Source organism: Carlito syrichta, unplaced genomic scaffold (assembly GCF_000164805.1).
Source record: "Carlito syrichta isolate Samal-C Ts95f unplaced genomic scaffold, Tarsius_syrichta-2.0.1 Scaffold307112, whole genome shotgun sequence".
Lineage (NCBI taxonomy): Eukaryota > Metazoa > Chordata > Mammalia > Primates > Tarsiidae > Carlito > Carlito syrichta.
The window spans coordinates 1,948,192-1,965,505 of record NW_007251208.1 but is presented as its reverse complement, the minus strand read 5'-3'; the positions used below and the strand labels follow the sequence as shown (position 1 = coordinate 1,965,505).

At 37.8% G+C, this 17,314-nt stretch overlaps 1 protein-coding gene across 1 annotated transcript in view; it reads left to right on the top strand.

The window, feature by feature from the left end:
- CPED1 (cadherin like and PC-esterase domain containing 1) overlaps positions 1–17,314 on the top strand; it is a 325,934-nt gene that overhangs the window by 23,173 nt on the left and 285,447 nt on the right. The window contains exon 2 of the mRNA XM_008063879.2: positions 9,566–9,749. Within this exon, the coding sequence (XP_008062070.1) occupies positions 9,566–9,749 (184 nt within the window). The remainder of the gene's footprint in view (positions 1–9,565; positions 9,750–17,314) is intronic.

Genomic DNA, 17,314 nt, shown 5'->3' with positions numbered 1-17,314 from the left:
TGGCTATTGTGAATGGAATTGTGCTTTTTATTTGGGTTTATGTTTGTTTATTATTGGTGTTTAGAAATGTGATTGTCTTTTGCACATTTATTTTATACCCTGAGACTTTGCCAGTCCTTTATCAGTGCAACGAGGTTTTTAACAGATTCTCTTGGGTTTTCGAGGTATAGATTTATGTCATCTGCAAAGAGGGATAACTGGAATTCCTCTTTTCCTGTTTGGATACCTCTGATCTCCTTCTCTTCCCTGATTGCTCTAGCTAGGACTTTCAAAACTATGTTGAACAGGAGGGGTGAGAGTGGGCAGCTTTGTCTTATTACGGTTTTCAGGGGAAATGGTTCCAATTTCCGTCTGTTTAGCCGTATGCTGGCTGTGGATTTCTCATAGATGGCTCTTACTATTTTGAGGTATGTTCCGTCTATGCCCAGATGTTCAAGGGTTTTTATAAAGAAGGGTGCTAGATTTTATCAAAAGCTTTTTCTGCATTAATGATATAATCATGCTGTTTTTGTTTTTATGTCTGTTGATGTATTTAATTACGTTTATGGTCTTATGAATGTTGACCCAGTCTTGCATCCTGGGGATGAAGCCTACTTGGTCATGGTGGATGATTTTTGAGATGTTTTGCTGAATCCAGTTTGCTAAGATCTTGTTGAGAATTTTAGCATCAATGTTCATCAAGGATATTGACCTGTAGTTCTCTTTCTTTGTTGGATCTTTACTTGGCTTGGGTTTCAATGTGATGTTAGCTTCATAACATAGCAAAGGAATTTAATATAAAGTGAACCCCCAAGCCCCATAATTTATTTATTAAAAATAGTATATTTTATTTTATTTTTTATTTTTATTTTTGAGTTGGAGTCTCACTCTGTCGCCCAGACTGGAGTGCAGTGGCTGCTCCCGGCCACCGTAGCCTCAACCTACTGGGCTCCAGCGATCCTTCTGCCTCATCCTTCCAAGTAGCTGGACTACAGGTGCGTGCTACCATGCCCGTCTAATTTTTTATTTATTGTAGAGATGAGGTCTTGCCAAGTTGCCCAGGCGGGTCTCGAACCCGCGAGCTCAGGCAATCCACTCACCTCAGCCTCCCAAAGGCATGGGATTACAGGCTGAGCCACCGAGCCCGGCATAAAAATAGTATATTTTTAAAAGCACAATCCCATTCACAATAACCACACACACACAAAAAAATCAAATACTTTGGCATCTTCCTAACCAGAGACATGCAAGACCTTTATAATGAAAACTACAAATCACTGCTCAAAGAAATCAAAGATGACACAAACATAAGGAAAAATATTCTATGCTTGTGGACTGGAAGAATCAACATTGTTAAGGTGTCCATTCTACCCAAGGCAATCTACTAATTTAATGCAATACCCCTTAAATTGCCAGCAGCATTCTTCTCAGACCTGGAAATGACAATATAGGAACTCATATGGACACATAAGCAACCAAGAATTTCCAAAACAATCCTCAGCAAAAAAAAAAAAAAAAAGACAAAAGCAAAAAACAAACAAACAAAAAATACAGAGTGGGAGGTAACACACTCCCAGACTTTAAACTCTATTATAAAGCTACAGTAATCAAAACAGCCTGGTATTGGTACAAGAACAGGCATATAGACCAATGGAACGGGATAGAGATTCCATAAACAAAACCTCAATTTCTCAACCAACTTATCTTTGATAAAACCTCCACCATCAAAGACTAGGGAAAGAAGAACTTATTCAGTAAATGGTGCTGGGAAAACTAGCCGACCCTATCACTAGACACAAAAATCAACTCTAAATGGATCAAAGACCTAAATGTAAAGCCTTAAACTGTAAGAACCTTAGAAAATGCGGGAGACACCCTTATGGAAATTGGAACTGGCAACCAATTCCCGATCAAATCCCCAAGTGCCCATGCCATAAGAAATAAAATAGATGCGTGGGACCTCATCAAACTGATAAGCTTCTGAAAGAAAAAAAACCATCAAGAGAGCAGGAAGACAGTTCACAGACTGGGAAAAAATATTTGCCAACTGTGTGTCTGACAAAGGCCTAACATCTAGGATCTACAAGGAACTCAGATGCGCTGAAAAGAAAAAAGCAAACAGCCCCATTAAAAAGTGGGCAAAAGATACGAATAGACACTTCTCAAAAGAAGACATTGGAGCAGCCAACAGATACATGAAAAAATGCTCGGCCTCACTAGTCACCAAAGAAATGCAAATTAAAACTACACCGAGATTCCACCTAACTCCAGTCAGAATGGCCATCATCAATAACTCAAAAAACAACCGACACTGGAGAGGATGTGGTGAAAAGGGAACACTTCTACCCTGTTGGTGGGAGTATAAACTAGTACAACCTCTGTGGAAAACAATGTGGCGATTCCTAAAAGAACTAAAAATCAACCTTCCATATGCCCCCTCAATCCCCCTACTGGGAATATACTCGGAAGAACACAAATCACTCTGTAAAAAAGATATCTGCACATGTATGTTTATCACAGCATTGTTCACAGTAGCAAGAGCACGAAACCAACCATGCTGCCCATCGAAAGAGGACTGGATTTTTAAAATGTGGTATATATACATGATGGAATATTATGCAACCATAAAGAAGAAACTTCACAGCAACCTGAATGGATTTAGAGTCCATAATACTGAGTGATCTTTCACAGAAACCAAGAACTGAGTATCACATGTTCTCATTCATAAGCAGACCTTGAACAATTATCTTAATACTATAAGAAAAGGTTTGGCGGTAGCAAGAAACTGCCGAGGGGTAGGGTGGGGGTTGGGGGACGAGGTATTGGCAGTAGTGGGGATTGTCAGTAGTGGGGATCTGCCTGGGAAAAGGGGTCACACCTCATCAACAAGGGTACCTGCATAATGAACATTAGTATATCTAACTCTGCATTGTAACCCACATCTTTAAAATTAAAAAAAGGAAAAAAATTATATATGTATTCTTACCTGTTTAAACTTCAGTCACCTTCAAAGTACTCTCTATTTGATGCAATATATCTATCGAGTTGCTATTCCACTGCTCAAAACCATTTTTCAACTCATCAATTTTGATGCCTTCTAGTGCTTCTGTTTTTTGTTTTGCTTCTTCTATATTGTCAAAAACTTTCTCATTGAAGACTTTTCTCATTTGGGGAAACCAAAAAAATTCACTTGGGGCAAGATTGGCTGAATAAGGAGGGAGGACATGGGCGTGATTCTGTTTTTGGTCAAAAACTGCTGAATACACAGTGATGTGGGCAGGTTGTTTGTGTAAATTATGCATCATGAAATGGGCAAATGTGTTAAAAGAATCTCCAAAAAAATTCACTGAAGACAAACACAGCCTCTTACAACAACCCTAGCTGGTTGCTGATGCTGATGGGTTCCTTGAAGACTTACCTAGTGAGGGAAGCCTGTATTATAAAGGGCCCACATTTCAAAAAATAATTCTGGCTTTTTTGGGGGTCCACCCTCATATAGTGGTTAGGGAGTGACTGGAGTGTTGGATCATGAAATCTGAGCTGCAGAAGGAGAATGTTAGGAACAAGGAGACTAATAGAAAGTTTGGAATTGGGGAAGGACTGGTGGTTGAAGAACTAACATTGGGAATAAATGAGAAGAACTGGAAACTTATGACTGTGATCAGAGAATGGAATATCTCATTTTATAACTTCAGAGGAGGGGCCATTGGAGTAGGTGGTTGATGAAGTGGAGGAGAAAGTCACTGGTGACAAAGATTCATTGATATTTTATGACTTTATTTGCAGATATTGAAACCTACACTGAGATTTTTTTACTGGATTTTTTTTTCACCTAATTGTGTGCATAATAATTAAAGGACATGCCTGTGTTCACAGATAACAAACTCATACTTAGCATTTATGTATCCCTTCTTTTGCACATTCATGTATCCACTCTTTTATTGATTGATTGATTGAGTTGGAGTCTCACTCTGTCGCCCAGACTGGAGTGCAGTGGCCGCTCCCGGCCACCGCAGCCTCGGCCTGCTGGGCTCCGGCGATCCTTCCGCCTCAGCCTTCCGAGTAGCCGGAATTACAGGCATGCACCACCACGCCCGGCTGATTTTTTGATTTATTGTGGAGATGAGGTCTCGCTGCCCAGGCGGGTCTCAAACCCGCGGGCTCAGGCAATTCACTCACCTCAGCCTCCCAAAGGCGCGGGATTACAGGCTGAGCCACCGAGCCCGGCTTCACTCTTTTATTTAGAACCTAGCAATAAGCCACACATACAACCATGAGCAAAGCAGTCAAGTCTAGGCCCTCACGGAACTCAGTAGCAGGAGAGGCAGATGTAAAGCAAGTAACATACGATTATGCATTGTGAAGTGTGCCAAGAGGAAAATTAGGGTGATGGATAGATGATGGGTTTTGGCAGTGTCTATTTATTTGGGCACTATTTTATCAAAGTTTTATTGGGAATACATTTTTGATATTGAATTTATTATTTTCTCTATTATTTATTATTTGTTAGAGCCTACATAGATCCACAGGTAAACAAATTTGCTTGTCATTGGATGATGAGGATTGGGAAATTCCCAAAATACAGCTTGAGGATACAATCAGAAGACACTCAGTGACATTGTGTAGTTCTGAGAAATATGTGGTCATTCCATGATCGGCTTGAGATTCAATTGGATCAGCAACAAGATACAGACAGGTTCACTAAACCTTCATTTAGATATGGATATTCTTATAAGGTTCTGCTGGTATTTCTAGGAATTTGTGATCCCTAAACTTTCTTGCAATTATAAGGTGATTTTTTTAAAAGTAGAAAGTGTGTATGATATGCATTCTAGAAAATTTCTTCCATTTTTGGGAAGAATCTGTGTTTCATTCTTAGAGTTAAAAACAAAAGTTTAAAACTATAATTCACTATGATAAACTCTGTAATATTTCTAAAATGCCAAAAATCTGGACTAGGAAGGCAATTTAACTCTTAGTCATATATGACACACATTTGAAGTCTATATGATTTATATTTAAGCATCAAAAGATTTCATAAATACATGGCTACTTTAATAAATCCAGAAAAAAAAATCTTTCTGTCATGTGAAAAAAACAAGTTTTATTTTTCATCTCAACTGTATTTTAAAGAGCCATATTTCTTGGTTCTATGATAAGCCTTGGCAAAGACTTTTTAACAGTGTAGGTAACTGAGAAATATAGTACTTTTATAATGTAGCTCTTTATTCAATTTTTTACTGTAAATTCATTATTTTGCTGAAATATTTAATGCTATTTTTGTCATTCTTGCTACTACTCACACTTTTATTGTAATAAATTTCTTAGTACAAATTTTAACTATTAATGCTTTTTTCCCCCAATCTTCCATGGTAGTATTTACAATAAAGACTCTTTTACATATTGAAGAAAAAAATGTTTGCATTCATTCATTCAAAGAATATTTATTATTTGTGCATCTTACATGCCAAATGCTATTTTTAGGCTGGGAAAACAAAAGTGAACAAAATAGACAAAAATATAGGCTTTTATTTAGCTTATGCATTCTGGTGTGGAGAGAGAAACAATAAACATAATAAGTAAGTAAATTATATTCGCACATTAAAAGATGATGACTCCTACAGATGAAAATGTGTGTTAGATATACGGAAGTATATGTTTTATTACAAAAATGCTTTCTACTACAAGAACCAAACCATATTAATTGAAAATCTTCAGAATTCCTAATACAAAAGTAGAGTTACAATATAATATTGATTATTATTTAATTTACTCATATACATATATTGATGAGACACTGTGTTGGACACTCGCATGTTGAAAATTCATTTAATTCCCAATACGACATCATGAGATAGAATCTGTCACTTCAGCTATGCATATGAGAAAACTCTGATGTGGGCAGATGAAATGACTTGCCCCAGTGGACAAAGCAAACAAGTGGCAGAATCACTGTGTCAAATCCAGATTTTAAATTCTCAATCTTTCTCTCTTTTCCCTCTACTTAATTTACTAAGACATTCTATCCTTTGCTTTATCTGAGATGGTGTAAAGATTTCAGATTTTGGACTTCTTCTACCAAAAATAATGTGTCCAGGCTGGTCACAGTGGCTCGGCCTGTAATCCTAGCACTTTGGGAGGCTGAGGTGAGAGGAGTGCCTGAGCCTGGGGGCTCGAGACCAGCCTGGGGGTTCGAGACCAGCCTGGGCAACTTGGTGAGACCTCTTCTCTACAATAAATCACAAAAATTAGCTGAGCATAGTGGCGTGCATCTGTAGTTCCAGCTACTTGGAAGGCTGAGGCGGAAGGATCACCTGAGTCCAAGAGGTCAAAGCTGCGGTGGCCGTGAGTGTGCCACTGCACTCCAGCCTGAGCGACACAGTGAGATTACAACTCAAAATAATAGTAATAATAATAATAATGTGTCCAGTTATAAAACAACTTTCATATAGTCTAGTAAAGTGATTTCTGAAGAAATGTCTTGCAAATCTCTCAAGAAGAGAAAGAGGCAAGTGACTGGAAAATTCACAGCATTAACATAGGTAACACTCATTCTTTTCTAAATTCTGGTCAGCAGGGTTGTGTATCTCAAGAGAAGTTGTAGTGGTGGTCAGGTTAAATGCATTCTTCCACTCAAAGTATATCTTTGACACTGTGGGAGTAACCAGGAGCTTTTATTTCCAAAAGTACTGCCATTAGCATTTGATGATCCTGCACTTGCTGGTGTGGTTGACAAAATTGTTCACGTCTTTTTAATTTCACATACACAGTGTGTGCACCTGTTGCCAGACCGGCTAAAACTGTTCTCGTCCTTTGGTATTGGGCCATTCTGCTGATACAGTGTGTTATAAATATTACAAGGACAGCAGCAGTTTGTATTACAGGATAATTCAACATCATTTAACTGACAAACTCATTTCCTATTCTCTATAGTCTGAGATGTGTTAAAATTTCAGTCTATGTTATGAAGGTTATAATGTTGGCCGGTAATATGGCCAGTAATTATACTTTATGTAGAATATGCTCTATGTAAGATGTACAGTTTTCTCTTGCTTAAATTGATCTTGGTTGGGGAAAGAGAGTGGTGTCTTTCAAAATAAAAAACAATACTTAAACTTTAAAAATACACCATTCTCTCATGAAATCCCTGCTGTGCCTGAGCCGGCTGAAATAGACAGGGGCATCCTGTGATTACAAAAGAAAATAATGTGAGGTGGGAATTCTGGATACAGTGTGTTTTGCTTGAGTGACACTGTTATATTTGGGAAGCATTTGTCCTTCCCTTTCACCTAAACGCTTGTTTGTTTACTTTGGCCTTCCACAGGCTACTTGGTTCCATCTAACCCCTGTTTCCACAGGCTCAACCTGTATTTGGTTTCAAACACTCCATTACCGATAATTATGAAGAACATTAGGGAGAATCATGTCTCAATTTGCAGTTAAATTCTTGCGCTTAAACAGTTTTCTCATCAATAAAATGCGATATTCTTTAATAAGGGGAACTATGCAATCAGTCCTAGTCTTGCAATGTACCATGCATAGAAGGTGAGATTAGCTAGTGTCTATTCCTTTCTATTATGTTCATCTCACACTCACAGCAAGTACCTATGTTAGCATGTGCCAGGCAGAGCTCAAACCCTGAAACAGTTTTCCTGACTCATTGCTATTGTTATTTAAAGAACACCTGAAGGGCATGGTGGCTCAAATGTGTAATCCCAGCTACTTGGGAGACTGAGGCAGGAGGGTCACTGGAGTCTAGGATTTCTGGGCTATAATGAGCCATGACTATGCCTATGAACTCCAGCCTGGGTTACAGAGTGAGACTCAGTCTCAAAAATGAATGAATGAATGATAATCTAAATAAATAGCACTTATGTAATAGCATATCCTATGTGGCAGGCATGATTCTGAGCACTTTACAAATATTAACCCATTATCCTCACAGCACCCTTAGGAAGAAGGTATTGTTTAAAGCCACACAAACTGGTGAAGCCTGGTGATTTGAACCCAGAAGTGTGGCACAGAGTTTTCTGCCCTCAAAGTATTTACTACCTATAATGGTTTCATCTTTCTTTCAATACATATCTTCAAAATTTTGATAGTGCACTATGATCCCTTAATTTACTAACTAACTTCAAGTATTGAGCATGGGCCATGTGCCGTGTATTGGGATAAACAAGGGAGAAGCATGGACAGAGCAGGCCTGGTGATTGAGGAGCTGACGTGACAAAGAGACGTAACTTCGCTTCATAAATGCTAATGAAAATATGCATTTCAGCTAAAACTTTCCAAAGGAAATGATGTTTGGATATTGAGGAATGATTTGGAGGTTTATAGATGGACGAAGGGGGAGAGAAAGGAATTGTAGGTAAAAGGCACAGTGATGTATAAAGGAGCAGGCTAGGGTCAGGAATGGAAATGATTAAGAGTGTGATGGGACCAGAAAAGGAAGACAGAGTTTACGTTTGAATGGCCTTTTGATCCTTGATAAAGACCTAGAATCAATTCTATCAGTATGGGAAATAATGAAGACATTTAAGTACTAAAAACCATGGCATTCACAACATGAAAAATATTGTGTTTTAGGCTCAAATGGGCAAGTTGATTCAGAGCTGACATTAGAAGTAATTTGTATTTTCAATTTTTTTCCAATTCTTTTTCATCTGCCTTTGCCATTTTCTTTGGCTCTTTTTCAACCTCTCCTCTTGTTTGCCCTGACCTCTAGCTAATCTCATCACTCCTTGTGGCAATAAAAAAACATTTTCATTTTATCAAGGTTTAACCTCAAGTTTTCAGAAAAACAAACAAACAAACAACAACAAAAAACACACCCAGTATCTGCCGTTAAACCACATAATGAATTTAAGTTTCGGTCTTCTTTCCACCTGTCAATTAAAAAAAAAATCCCTTTTACAAGTGCCATTGTGAGAGAGAAGAATATTTATATGGGAAAGTAATAAATGACTGAGGGAAAGAAACTAGAGCTATGATAGTTCAGTAGCTCTCCTGTTCTCACACTTTGGAAGATCCATCCTGCCCACTGAGATGCATTCAGGCTTTGTTATGTCCTAATTGAGAGAAATTACAGTCATGGGCATCTTTAAAAAGCTGTGAGATTGCTTCTCTTCTCCACCCCATCCTGACCATATCCTTTTGCACAGAACCCATTGTCTTTGAATATTTCCTCTATCATGTTTATCTAAAATAGCTATTAAAATATAATGCAGCTAGAGCTACTTTATAAAAGCACAATGCAGATGAAAGGCATTGCTATTAATTTATATATTCAGTTAGACCTGTGCTCTATCTTTCTATGCAGGAGTATTCCTCTAAGGGGCTCTACATTTTAATAGCCTCAAATTTTCTTCTTTCTATTAACAGTGAGAACAATTCAGTTCACCTTCAGCTCTTGCCTAGGAGGTCATCTTTATCCTTGTTAGTCTTTCAGATAATCTTTCTTTAAATTTCTGGAGAAAAATATAAAGAATAAATTTCTAAATGGCCCTTGATTTGCATTCATGATATCCTTCATGGCAAATATACTACTTTTTCATGTTTAATTTTTATGACTTCTTTCTTTTCTTAGATTGAAGAATCAATTGAGAGACGCTTTGGCAGTCATGACCGAAGGGCCATACTCTACAGACCTCTTTCCTACAGCAAAACAGAACTCCAATTCCACCAGCGAGTTCTCGCTCAGCATCGCTATGCGGTTGTCATCGCCAAAGAAAGGCTCGATGCTGGCCTTAGGCTGGGGCCGCTAGAACAAGGTCAGAATAATAATTAACTGACAAAGTCACTTGACATACGATGTTAAATAATTTCTAGAATGTGCTACAATCGCCCTGATCTCCCTCTAAAAAAGTTTATAAAGAACAAATTTTCTTCATGATCAATAGAAAACTCGGCTCCTCTTTTTTACTTCCCCTCAATTTTTCTTCAGCAATGTCTCTTTATTCCTGAAATTATTTTGTTTATATTTTTGTAGCATTTTGGAGTTGCATAGTTCATGTTTAAATGCTACATAAAAAAAGTTTATGTTTATGAGCCTGAATCCTGTTTTGCCCAGCACCAAACTGCTCCATATTTTAAGAAAATTGCCATTTCATCTGACTGCAAGTAGAATGTGCTGGAAATTGTTTCCAGAAGCCAACTTAAATGTGATTCACAGATTGGCTCTAAATATGAAAGAAGTATGGATACTTATCATACATGCCATTACTTGTCAAGTACTCTTATTTCTATCATTTGAAGAGAAAAATAAAAGACAAGTTTTTAAACAAGTTATTTGAAAACAAAGTTGAGTAGATGATGGGACTCAAACAAAAATAAAAATAAAGATAACATCTTACATCTCTTGAGCAGTTAACCATATGACAGATTCTATGTCATACTCTGTATCATGACCACATTCAACCTCCACGTTAGCCCCCCGAGTGCCTTAAGATTAAGAAATATTAATTTCTCCCCACCCCAGATTCCAGAATCTGTCGCTGAACAGGGTAATTATATAATGACTACCATGTGAGCAGTTCTCCTGGAGTTGTGAAAAGTGGCCCTGATAACATGCTACTGTTTTGTAAAATTCCTAATTTCCCCTGCCTTCTCGGTGCCTCTGCTGGTTTTCTATAGGATCAACATGAATTACCTGTACATTTCCACTTCAATTCCATGTCAATTTTCAGTGTTTTCCAGCTGCAAAGCAGATGGATTATATCTCTTCTCTCCCTCAGTGTCCTTGGGTCAGTTTCACAGAAAAAAAAAAAAAAAGAATTACTCTGCAGTTTCTTAACATCAACAAAATGCAAAGACAGCCCAAAGGCAATAGAATCTGACAGCCAAAGGAGCTGCTGGACCCAGTGGCACAAGAACACTATACGGTGACCCCAGAATTTGTCAGTGTAAATGCCTGTTTGTTTCCCTTTCCCCACATTCCCACAGCTTTTAAGACAGCTACTTCCTAACTCTTTCTTGGCATTCTTTTATTTAGTATAATAAGATATTCCTGGATACGTCTCAAGAAAAACTAGCAATTTTACAATCTCATGAGTATGGAAAACTGATTTTTGTGTTTTTGTTTTTTTGGATTTTTTTGAGTTGGAGTCTCACTCTGTCACCCAGACTGAAGTGCAGTGGCCGCTCCCAGCCACCACAGCCTGGACCTGCTGGGTGCCAGCGATCCTTCTGCCCCAGCCTTCCAAGTAGCTGGAACTACAGGCATGCGCTACCATGCCCCGTTGATTTTTTTGATTTATTGTAGAGATGAGGTCTCGCCAAGTTGCCCAGGAGGATCTCGAACCCGTGGGCTCAGGCAATCCACTCACCTCAGCCTCCCAAACGCGGAATTACAGGCTGAGCCACCGAGCCCGGCTTTTTGTTTTTTCATTTGATTTTGTAGCTTTCATTGTGAGAACAATGTACATCTAACACCTGAAATTTTTTTAAAGTTATGATGTAATCTAGCATTTCCTTGATTATTTACCATATAAAAAACATTTTAAAATTTCAGCTTATTTTCTATGGCCACAAATTTAATCTACAAGTTATGTTTGAATTAAGGCACTTACCACAAACAGTATTTTATAGAAATATGTTTCTGATAGAACTTGTTTTACTTTAGTTTTCACATGCTTTCATTTCCTGGCTATGTTACTATGTGTATATCAACAGAGAGTATGAAATTCCATTGGCACATCTAAACTTAATTTCCCCAAGTTGAACTGCCTGGGAAGAAGGGGAAGCAATTTAAAATGATCTGGGGCTTGATACCACCTCATTTTACCATTGCAGTTACTGATGTTTGCTAATGTGTAATATGAAAATATTACAGTAAAAACAAAATAGATACTTCCACAAATGTTACTGAGTGCCAAGGTACAGATACGACACATTGACAAAACGTATTCTTGGTACTAGGACTATAAATATAAATGCATTGTTCTTATTATGCTTGTTCATTCCTCTCCTCTCCTGATTCAACCCCAGTCACTTCTGCTGATCTCTCTCTTTTTTTTTTTTCTTTTTTTTTTGAGTTGGAGTATCTCTGTCACCCAGACTGGAGTGCTGTGACTGCTCCCAGCCACTGCAGCCTTGTCCTGCTGGCCTCCGGTGATCTTTCCGCCTCAGCCTTCCAAGTAGCTGAAACTACAGGCGTGTGCTACCACGCCCGGCTAATTTTTTTGATTTTTTGTAGAGATGAGGTCTCACCAAGTTGCCCAGGCAGGTCTCGAACCCACGGGCTCAGGCAATCCACTCACCTCGGCATCCCAAAGTGCTAAGATTACAGGCTGAGCCACCAAGCCCGGCTCTGCTGACCCCTTTTCATGCTGTGCTCGAAGCACAGGTGACCTCTTTCCAGCTTGAAGCCATTTTTGCTTAACCTTTTTGAGAAAGAGAAAAGGGTAAAAAAATAACAAAACTAAAAGGATCACAGGCCAGACAGGCAACAACACTCCACTGTTCCACATATCTGTGTACTGGTAGAATAACCTGTGGCTTTGTATTTATTTAGTTTTTCCGCTACTTATTTGCTTAACATCTACTGAAAAAAAAAGTAGGCAATCGTGTCCCAAATTAGAATATGGTTGATGTGTCTCCCCTCACTCCCCTTGGTTAATTCCATTCTAGTGACATCACAGAAGTTGTTAGTGCTATTGGAAAGATTATAGGGCCATTAATATATGACCTTAAGCAAGTTAAGTTCTCTGAACCCTAGCTCTCTTATGTGTTAGAAGCAGTAATGATATTAATTTCAGAGTAAGATATAGTGAGGATTTAATCATTTTGTCTAGCCCCATCAAAGTTCTGGGAGGAGACACAATAAAGTCAAGCCAATATTTTATCTCGGTAAGGAGTCTGGGAATGGAGCCTCGTATTTTATATGTGAAAAATGGAACAGGTAATTCTTCTGTGTTGCTGAGTTTAGGGAGAACTGCTCTGAGGGATATATTATTGTTTCGAAGAGTAGCAATTTTTTAGAGTTAGTTTGGGAAATAAAATAATGCAAAAGGCAGCTTGCTGTTGTCATCATTACACTGCTTATGATTTAACTGAATGGGTATTTACAACCTGCATTTCATCCTTACACTGATTTAGAGAATAGTATGAGGGCAATTGTCATCACCGATTTAGGCCTACAAAATGTAGGAGAATGAAAACATACACGTTTATAGTCTTCCAGTTCCTTGCTTTGGCAAAGTATATCTTATGTTGCTGACTTTGTGAGAACATATAATTCTCTAAAGAAAAAGATAGAAGCACCATTCCATTATTCTCTTTCCTATCGTGTAGGTGCTATTTAGTAAGTCAATGCTTTAGTACACTGGGTCCTAAAAAGAGAGCTGTTTTCCAAAAGTTTGCAACCTGCTCCTTTCGTGAAATCCAAGTAATATGTGGTCTGTGGGACTCTGACTCAGAGTAGAATTTATCATTGGATCAGAATTGTTTAGGTAATACTGAGTGCATTTAGCAATTTTATGTTAATTTCTGGGTACATCTTGCACCTTCAAATTATGTGTATGTAGGTTCATGTGCAAAACAAAACGCAAACCCACAATCAAAGGTGCAGAATTGGAGTCACTTTTATGGTTTCAAATTGTTCTTGTTTTTGTAACTTGGGTTTCACATAGTATGTTTTCTGAAGAAATACACAAGTAAAAGACTGTATCAATTTTTTTGGCAGAGGCTGGCAAACTGTAGCCCACTGGCCACATCTGGCCCACTGCCAGCTTTTGTAAATAGTTTTAATGGAACATAGCCACACTCATTTGGTTTTGTATTGCTCATGACTGCTTTTCTACAAAAACAGAGTTGATTAGTTGCAGCAAGATCGTCTGGTCTTTAAAACTTAAACATTTTATTAGAAGGTCCTTTACAGAAAAAGTTTGCTGTTTCCAGTATGTAGACCAATTCTGCATAACTTGGTCTCATACCAGCCTGATGATTAAACTCTAGATCTGAGATGTTTTGTTTTTTAACTTACATCAAACTTCATTGGAAAAGGATTTGATAGTTTACAATAAAACATATAACAAAATACATAATGAAAATGTAAAATTAGGACCCAAATTGAATATTCCTCTTAGCTACCATTAGTTGGATTTAGTTTTGGCAGTCTGAGCACCTAGAACTACAAGAGAAAGAATAGAAGAGTTTTACTCTCAGAAAGAAGGGACCATTACAGCTCATCCCTCTAACTTCTCTCATGTCCAGGTAATGGATTTAAAACCATTTTTAAAAAGGGAATATTAAGTAAACAACACTAAGTTAAGTCAAGGGCCAGAGCAACATTTGTATTGCAAATGAAGTAGATGTCATACCTTGGTTCATATCGTAATCTTCCAATATGAGCTGAGAGTGTAACATGACAGCATGGCATAGTGAAGACATTTCTATAAAGGGCTATAGCTAATACTGTGATGAATACTGTTTATCAGTATTTGTAATGATATTAAACTTGGTACATTGTGTTCTGGAGAAAGGTATTTTAAATGATGCTGCTTCACAGCCTTTTCCCTCCTATTAAGGACACTGTAATTTACCCAAATGTGCTCTTGGGAAACACTATTAAAAGATATAGTTAATAGAGTGAGAGATGCAGCTCACTACTTAATGTTGTGGAAAATATATTAAAAAAGAAAAACCTAATTCCTTCTCTGTTTATAATGTAACAGATTTCTTTCTTCCTATATTTTTATGTATACTCAATTGTTCTTTAAAAAATGTCCAATGTATCAGTGTATCACTTGAAATTTAGTCCAATTTTGAAGGTTTATTTATAGTGGCTACTTGCCAAAAGCTTCTTCTGAAGTTTGTATGGAAAAGAAACATCTACTTGAGATCAATCTTAATCTTTGTAATGGAAAACATATTTCACACTTTTTCTTTATTTGTATTAAAAAGGAAGGTATAAGGAAGTTGAGATTTAAATTACTCATAAGTAAGAAGAGCTTACTCAAAATATTTCTTTCATTGGGAAGTAATAGATTGTGGGAATTAAAAAGTATAAGCTTTGAAGTAAGACAGAACCTGGCTTGGAGACCCTAGTGGTACATTTTAACGACTACATAACCTTGGGCAGTTACTTAACCTCTCAAAGCCTCAGTTTTCTCATGGGCAAGTTGTTTTGAGGTTGGGAACCGTACATAGTAAGCACCCCATAAATAGGAAATAATATTGTTACCATCGTCAAGAGTAGTAACAGAAAGGAGGTTGTTACATTTCTTATGTAGGAAAGTACACTTAAATACAAAGTAGCATAAGAGTTCTGCTACTGGATATCACTGTGGGTTAAATAAACTTGATAGGTGTTTTTATACCTATCAAGTTTATTTGTACATTTATACATTCTCATTAAAAGATCTGGGTTAGGCCTGGCATGGTGGCTCATACCTCTAATCCAACCATTTTGTGAGACCAAAGTGAGAGGACTGCTTGAGCCCAGGTTTTTGAGACAAAGGCAACATAGCAAGACCTTGTTTCTACAAAAAATAAAAAAATTAGCCAGGTACAGTAGCAGGCACCCATAGTCCCAGCTATTTGGGAGGCTGAAGCAGGAAGATCACCTGAGCCCAGGAAGTTGAGGGTGTAGTGAGCCATGATTGTATCACTGCACTCCGATCTGGGTAACAAAGTGAGTGAGACCTGACTCCAAAAAAAAAATCTGTGTTGTAAATCCTGAACACACACTCTCCCAGATCATTCCCTTAGAAAAACCTTGCATCCAAAAAAAAAAAAAAATCTGTGAGCTCCTTTATTCAGGACCAGGTCTTTTCTGCTTATCACTCATAACCATGCCTTCCACATAAGGGGCATGTGATACATATTTATTGGATGCATGAATAAATGAAGATAAAATAGTGTATTGGTATTTGGCCTCCTTAAATAGTGAATTTCCTCTGGTAATTCATATTAAAACTTAATTTATAAAACTTTTAGTTTTATATATAAAGGAGAACACACAAAAAAAGAATTATTTTTTGGAGGGCAGGCCCCTGTAGATAGGCATCCCCCATTGGATAAGTGTTCTAGAAACCCATGCCAATCAGTGTACCAGCTAGAATTGTGAAAGGCTGAGTTCAGCTTTAGTGAATTTTTTTCAGAGATTCTTTTTGATGTTTCCCATTTCATGATGTGTGATTTACAAGAACAACCTGCCCATACCATATTGAGTGTTCAGCAGTTTTTGACGCAAAATGGCGTGATCCCTATACCCCATCCTCCCTATTCACCCGATCTTGCCCTGAGTGACTTTTTTTGGTTTCTCCAATGAAAAAAGTCCTCAAAAGAAAATGTTTTGCCAGTGTGGATGAGGTAAAACAAACAATGGTGGAAGCACTCAAAGGTATCAAAATTGATGATTTCAAAAACTGTTTTGAGCAATGAATAAAAGCATCTCAACAGGTGCATGGCATCAGATAGAGAGTACTTTGAGGGTTACTGAAGATGAAACATGTAAGAATAAATGCACAATTTTTTATAAATAAATTCTGGGGTTTTGGGAGTTCTCCATAGCTTTAGAGGAACACTGAAATTCTACCTATACTCAAATCCACTCTTATAACAAAGATGATGCTATCCTAAGTATAGTAGTACATAGGGTTGATATTTTATACATCAGATGATGGCAGACTGCTGGAGTTTTTAAGTGATTATTTCCATTTTTTTCAGAATTTTACTCCTTACTTGCTATCAAAGCTCTTCTGTCACATTCACCAGTGTTACTTAGCTTGTTGGTTTTGGGAGAGGGTAAATGAGATTAGCTCTAAACATACTCAGTTACAGGTGCCATGAGTGTTCAGGGATGTATTCAGCAGAAACTCAAGGCAAGTAGAGATGCCAGGGCAGAAGATGTAGACTTGTGGTCCATCTGCTGAAAGGAGGTAAGTGACTTGCTATGGTTTAATATTCCATAAAGCAATATAACACATAAGTGCTACCTAAAGATGCTCTCCAGAAAAAAACAAACATAAAAACATACATACACATAAAAGTGAGCATATAGCTATTGCTACTTGTGACCATTGTGGTGGGTTGTGACCAGGCAGCCAGAGTTGCAGGCAGTGAAATAATTTACCTAAATCAGTTTAGAGTAGAAAAACAGGTTTATTGAGTACTCTACAAGGAAAACAGCAGGCAGAACGGCAATAAGGGAGCTGTCCACCCAGAGCCAATGGCCTGAGATGTCTTCCCAGGAGTTTGACCTTCTTTATAGGGTGAGTTTTAGGATTCCCATCATGCATTAGGGTTCCCACCAGGCAAATGAGGTGCTTTTGATTGGTTGACATTTGACTTTGATAAGTCAAAGGTTATTTCAAGTTTACTCTTGTGCAAAATG